The 7,389-nt window shown below is 35.5% G+C and overlaps 1 protein-coding gene across 1 annotated transcript; it reads left to right on the top strand.

Moving 5' to 3' along the window:
• Positions 1–3,552: 3,552 nt before the first annotated feature.
• LOC115720760 (uncharacterized) lies at positions 3,553–7,178 on the top strand. The gene is made up of 6 exons (XM_030649934.2): positions 3,553–4,424; positions 5,023–5,125; positions 5,412–5,467; positions 5,932–6,096; positions 6,480–6,593; positions 6,698–7,178. Exons 1-6 carry the CDS (start codon positions 3,744–3,746, stop codon positions 6,788–6,790), a joined length of 1,212 nt encoding a protein of 403 aa, XP_030505794.2. The 5' UTR covers positions 3,553–3,743; the 3' UTR covers positions 6,791–7,178.
• Positions 7,179–7,389: the final 211 nt, after the last annotated feature.

Genomic DNA, 7,389 nt, shown 5'->3' with positions numbered 1-7,389 from the left:
GTAAAACCAATTGGTTGTAAGTGGATACTTAAAACCAAGAAGGATGAATATGGTAATGTGGTGAGATTTAAGGCACGTCTTGTAGCAAAAGGCTATACTCAAAAACAAGGCATTGATTATGCAGAGACTTTCTCTCCGGTTTCATCGAAAGACTCTTTTAGGATAATATTGGCACTTGTTGCTCATTTTGACCTTGAGTTACATCAGATGGATGTGAAAACAGCGTTTCTCAATGGCGACATTGATGAGACAATTTATATGGAGCAACCAGAAAACTTTGTGGTTGGTGACCCAAAGAATATAGTTTGCAAATTAAAGAAATCCATCTATGGACTCAAGCAAGCTTCTCGTCAGTGGTATCACAAGTTTCATCAAGTAATTATCTCATTTGGTTTTGAGATGAATATTATTGATGATTGTGTATATCACAAGTTCAGTGGGAGTAAATACATATTTCTGGTTCTATACGTCGATGACATATTGCTTGCTACTAATGATATAGGCTTATTGCACGAAACCAAGAGATTTTTATCTAAGCAATTTGAGATGAAAGATCTTGGTGATGCCTCTTTTGTATTAGGAATTCAAATACGTCGAGATCGTTCTCGGGGTATTCTTGGATTATCACAAAAGTGCTATATCGATAAAGTACTCAAAAGGTTTGGCATGCAAGATTGTAGACCAGGTGATACCCCTGTTGCTAAAGGAGACAAATTCAGTCTTAGACAATGCCCTAAAAGCAGCCTTGAAATTCAGGAAATGAAAAAGATTCCCTATGCATCAGTTGTAGGGAGTCTAATGTATCTTCAGGTATGTACGCGTCCAGATATTGCGTACATTGTTGGGATGTTAGGCAGATATTTAAGCAACCCTGGTATGGACCATTGGATAGCAGCCAAGAGGGTTATGAGGTATCTTCAGAGAACAAAAGATTACATGCTCACATACAGGAAATCAGATCATTTGGAGGTCGTAGGGTATTCTGATTCTGATTTCTCTGGATGCCAAGATAGCAGAAGGTCTACATCAGGCTACATTTTCTTGTTAGCTGGAGGAGCTATATCCTGGAAAAGTGTCAAACAGACACTTGTAGCTTCTTCCACTATGGCAGCTGAATTCGTAGCGTGTTATGAGGCATCGAATCAGGGAATATGGCTGAGAAACTTTGTCACCAGGCTGCGTATTTTGGAGAATGTTGAAAGACCACTTAAGATATTTTGTGACAATAAATCAGCAGTGCTGTATTTCAATAACAATAGGAGCTCATCCAAGTCAAAGCATATTGACATAAAGTTCCTAGTTGTGAAAGAAAGAGTGCAGAGTGGACAGATTTCCATAGAGCATATTGGGACAAACTCCATGATAGCAGATCCGCTCACAAAAGGATTACCACCCAAGGTCTTTCATGAGCACACTGCTCATATGGGTGTAGTATTACTTGAGGATATCATGATTTAGTGGAAGTTTGTATTTTCTTTGCTTTATGTTTGTTTAAGACATCTATGTATTTGGTTATTTTCTGACCATAAATAAAGTTTTCAGTTTATTCACTCTGTTTTGGTATGTTTAAGTTTGACCTCACTTTGGTTTAAGGAGGACCAGTTGGAAATAGGCATGTTCGGTTCACATTGCATGTAATTTCTATGCTACACATCCATGATTGATCTATGTCATTCGGCTATATTTGTATACGTGACCATTGATGGGTTTAGTCATGATTGATATGACGAAAATCGCTTTGATCCTATATGGGTATAGTTGATGGACGAGATTGTTGTGAATACCTTTACATAATAGCAAATTTTGAGCTCATAAGGTTATACATTTATAAGGAAACATATGTTGCCCAAGTGGGAGATTGTTGGATTAAAATCCTATTGTGGGCACATATGTATAATGTATATGCTATTATAAAGTGTGATACAAAATTAAATGACCAATTATGTTATGGGTATCAAAAGGGTATTAAATTGTCGTGGAATTAATGTGTAGATACCATAAGTTAATTTATAATTTGTTGAGGGGCCAAATTATAAATACCCAAAACTCATTCTAAGATGAGTCTATAAATAGGTAGCGGTCTCCAAGAAACACTAGGGTTTCTGTATTCTCTCCTTCCCCATCAGAGAAAATTCTTAAGAAAATAGTGTATTCTTGGAAGATCAAAACCTTCTCTGCAATCTCCAACAATGGCTTCAGGTTAGTGCTTTCGCTAATATTTTATCATCTTCTTCTTTAATTTAGCAAAGGCTTTAAGATTATGATTTAGGGTTTTCTATATTAAAGCACTTTTAGGAATATGTTTGGATCTGTGATTTATATATTTTTTGAGTGTTTTATAAACCCTCATACCAAGCTCTAAACCTGGTTTTGGTAATTGATTAACTTCTACAGATGTGATTATTTTCTTTTTCTTCAAAAATATTTTCAATAAATGAATTTGAAAAAGAAAACAGAAAAAGAATTCATACAGAAACCAAAAAAAGCAAAAAAAAATAAATAAATAATAATAATGTAACGATAGTAAACAAAATGATTCAAAGAAAATGTAAAAATAGAAACAAGTGAATAAGAAAAGATTTTTTTTTAGTTTAACCAAAGTAATAATATTATAAAAATACTTTCAATTGACCAAATAAATAAATATACAATTTAAATAAAAAATTACACAACCGCTTACACACACCTTCAACCTAGGATCTATGCTTCTTGGGCAACCATCGCGCAACTACGCAGCAATCCAATGCAACCGAAACGCAAATTCAACCAGAAAAAGAACCATCATTAATTCCGACGACTTCACCTAAGAAGACGACCATAATCAATCAAAATAGGGCTATTTCGAATTCATAAAAAAAAGTGTAGAAAAACTTCTACGAAATTAAAATTCAATCGAAAATCCAGTTTAATTTAGATAAAACTAATATCCTGACTTCAATTTTTAAATCCATGAAATGCAGACCTCAAAAAGTTGAACTGAGTTCCCAAACAATCTAACTCAAGTATAATCCAAAAAAAATTACATTAATACTATAGTAAAATATTTATCTTGGTGTATTATCGTTGTTTTCCATATTTCTAATGGTGAATTTGTTTATATTAAATCATGAAAAGATATGTAGATAGAGTTACGTATGTGAAAACACTAATCTGATTTTTAATGTTTTATAACAGTTGCATAGATATTTTGCTAACAGTTAGTTTGTCTGATTGAAACCTTCATCTAACGTAACTTCAGTCAACCACCCAGTAACTTTTGTCTGATTGAAACCTTCGTCTGATCGGCCAACCACCCTGCACCCATCGTCTGATTGTGTAAGTGATAGTGTAAGATGTATTTTGGTCATTAAAAGCACATAAAATGTATAAATATTGTTCACAAAAGTATTTTTGTAAATAAAGTGTCACTTCATATTTTGTTATGTAATAATATTTTTTTAAAAAATAACAGTAAAAATTAAAATTTATATAAAAATATAAAAGGAAACTGGTAAACATAATTTTTATTTTTCCAAAGGTTTTTTAGTAAAACTTTTTTTTTTAGTTTGTGAGGTCACGTAGAGACATAGGAAAATGTCCAATGAAAGAACTCGTTCGGAAGATGAGGTTGTTGTCTGGCCACAATCTCATCTCTACTCTTCTCTTCCAAATATTAAGAATCAATCATTACACAAATATTCCTTGCGCGCCCACGTCTCTACTCGGCTCTCCGAACCTCACAATTCTCCAATTCCAATCGATCAATGGCGGCTGCTACTTCATTATTGCTCGAACCCAATCCATTGAGATGGAAACAAAGCTTCCCCATTCTACCTCCTCGTCCATTTCCCAACAATTACAGCCTCACCTTCACCAGACCCACCAAGTTCACCGGAATCATAAACATTCAGGGCTCGACCAAGCTCAGCATCAAATGCTTCTTCCACTCCAAAAAACAATCTTTCGACCCGGAGCATTGCTCTAACTCGATTACAAGACAAAACCCCGCGAACCCATTTGAGGTTGTGGCTAATACTGTAATGAAGGCCTTGAAAGCGTTGAAGAAGCCCGCGATTGCGGTGGTTTTGCTGGGGTTGTTGTTGATGTACGATCCCAATATGGCATTAGCAGCTTCGGGCGGAAGGGTCGGGGGGAGGTCGTTCTCGTCGCGCTCGGGGGCGCCTTCTTCGTCGAGAAGCTACTCTGTGCCACCTTCGGCGCGGTCTGGGTTTTCTTACTCGGCGCCGTACTATGGGCCTTCTCCGTTTGGGTTTGGTGGGGGTGGAGTTTATGTGGGTCCGGCGGTGGGGGTGGGAGCTGGGTCCAGTTTCTTTCTGATATTCATGGGTTTCGCTGCTTTTGTTTTGGTTTCGGGGTTTCTTTCGGATAGGTCAGAGGACAGTGTGCTTACTGCCACAGAGAAGACAAGCGTTCTCAAAGTTCAGGTACGGTCCAAATGGGCATATTTTATATTTAACGTGTATGCAAAGCTTTTCATTATGATTCTAAGAATAATTTCACGTTGGATAAAAGGGAAGGCTTTGTGTGAACTTTTTTTTTTTTCCTTTTTTTGCTGTGGACTTTGTGTAAACTTAGTTAGTTGTACTATTTATGTGTAGTTTGAGTAATGTATAACAGTAAAATTATTCTTAAATTAATTTAGTAAATAGTCCAGAGTAGAACGAACTACAGCACTGCAGGAGCGGCACTACATCTGAATCTTTCAATAAGCAATTTAGAAATAAAAAAGCTGCACTTAAGTTAGATATTAGCTTGAATTGTTTGAAGGGGAAATGGCTGCATAGGTTCGACTTTGGCAAGGATTTATCTTGCAAGGTTGTGGACATAACGTGTACAGAACCAAAATCCATTAAATTTAAAATGGATTTTTGTTATGATATTGATGCTCAGTACTCACATTGTCTGGTGAACATGCCTAAGTAGATGTTTATCCTGTAGTTTATAAAGATTTATTGCCTTTTTGTTTAAAATTGTTTTCATGAACGAGTTATCATGTATTGTTCCAACATTGTCTTGTTATAGGTGGGGTTGTTGGGCATGGCGCGGGATCTTCAAAAGGATCTTAATCGGATTGCTGAAACTGCAGATACCTCTACTCCTCAGGGCTTAAGCTACGTGCTGACAGGTAAAACATTTAAACAGTGATATTCTTCTTTTCTTTTTAAACATGAATGCCATTTTCCCACAAGGTTTATCTAAAAGATGTTTTTTTTTTTCAAAGTTGGATCATGTGTGGTATACATTAAATTTGAAGTTTTAATTGATGGAAATGGTATTGAAGTTTTTAGATGAACACTGCTGGGAGCTGGATATTACTTTATTCTCATTTGTCCATCTATTCTAATGTGAACTTTTTTGTGTTACATAGTTTCTTTTATAAAGAGTTTTTAATTTGTCACTTTTGGTTTCAGAGACAACGCTAGCTTTACTTCGAAATCCAGACTACTGCATTTCAGGTTATTCATCTGTAAGTTTGCTACCATCTCTTGGTATCTTCATTGGTGTAATGGTGAAATGCATTCTGTTATATTTGTGTTCCATTTGAGTTGCAGACAGAGGGAAATATAGATAAGGTAGTAATTTATGTGAAATAAGTAATGGCAACTAATACAAGCCAAATTGATGGCACAAAGTCTTGAGTACACTTTTGAATTGGTCCTCCTGTAGAGCACATAATTTGGAGTACATGATGCTCGTATTTTTGTGCGTTATAGAAGTAGATTGGTTGCACTTCTTAATTTAGTAGTATGTTCATTCCTTTGGTAGTTTGGGCAAATTACTTGTGTGAAGATAGATTCTTCAAAGAATCATTTTATAAGTATTCCTTTAAACTATGTTCGCTTTATTGTGGTATTCTTTTATTCTATATTATGAAATTTTGAATTGTATACATGTTAACAGCATGAATTATGAGTTTTGATGTACTTGTAGATGGATTTAAAGAAGAGTATGGAGGATGGAGAGAAGCGCTTTAATCAACTTTCTATTGAAGAACGTGGGAAATTTGATGAAGAGACACTTGTCAATGTCAACAACTTAAAAAGGCACAGCACCAAAAGCCAGAGGGCAAGTGGATTTAGCAATGAGTACATAGTGGTAAGTTAGCTTACCTAATGGTAGATTGCACTGCATAACTCATATTCCGTTGACTGGGATCGTGTCTAACATTTTCTGCTTAGTAAAATATGCATGGCTGTTTGAATTTTTGTGTGTGTTTTCTAAATAAAAAATAAAATAAATTATCTTAGTATTACTAGTGTAAATGGCAAGAATGATAAAATCTCTCTGCCTGTTTTCTTTATATCTGGGTGTACAGGACAGTATGAAATGATCACACATCGAAATTAGATCATTGGTTGTGCCCTCAAAAGAATCCTTAAAACTAAGAAAATCATGTCATGGCTGGTTTTGTCTCCATGAATTTTTGTTAGGAATTAAAATTTGAAATAATATTTTTCTTTTCTATGATTTTCCATCAGATAACGGTTTTGGTGGCTGCTGAAGGAGTACATAAGCTACCTGCTATCAACGGCGGTAAGGATCTGAAGGAAGCCTTGCAAAAGCTTGCCTCAATTCCCTCCAACAAAATACTTGTAAGAACGATTTTTTACAATGTTCTGATCCACACATACAACAATTCGAGTGCTTATAAATAATTCGTGCTTGAATTTCCTTTTTTTTTTCTTCATTCCTGTAGGCGGTAGAAGTTTTGTGGACCCCGCAAAATGAAAATGATACTCTGTCAGAGCGCGAACTACTTGAAGATTACCCTCTTCTCAGGCCTTTGTAATAGTACGTGCTGCTCTGTTGCACCCTGCATCATCAACGGGTATGAACTGAGCAAAATCTCATTATCAATGGGGCCATTTGTACAGGGTTATAGCTTATAGCATACATGAAATATATACTAGTTTAAGATTCCGCTACTGCCCCTTGTGATTTATTAACGTGTAGAACATTTGAGACAACAAAAGTGCTCCATGTTGTTGTGATTAGAATTTTGTTTATAGGTTTCTTTCTGGTAGTGACCTTTGACTCCATGCACGAGTCTGATATGATATAGTTGAACTACAGGTCCTAGATGTACTTCAAAGCATTATAATCTCTCCTACCCTTTAGAAAATCTTTACCTTCTTTTTTTATTGGAAAAATAAAAACATTATCTTATTTTTCTCTCACACCTTTTTTTTTATATAACTAAAGAAATATATAATGACCAAAGGTTCTTTTGGTGGTATTGTACTGTTGTTCACGTACTCAGAAGGGTTAGAAGCATGATTTTCATTAGGGGTTGGTCTGTTGATGTGGACAGGCTTAGTGCGTTATGAAGGTTCTTTTCTAACTCCAAAACTCCACATATACTTCATTTTATTAGATAAGGAGGAAATT

The sequence above is a fragment of the Cannabis sativa genome, chromosome 2 (genome assembly GCF_029168945.1).
Source record: "Cannabis sativa cultivar Pink pepper isolate KNU-18-1 chromosome 2, ASM2916894v1, whole genome shotgun sequence".
In the NCBI taxonomy this organism is placed as follows: domain Eukaryota; kingdom Viridiplantae; phylum Streptophyta; class Magnoliopsida; order Rosales; family Cannabaceae; genus Cannabis; species Cannabis sativa.
This window is presented reverse-complemented; position numbering and strand designations above follow the sequence as displayed.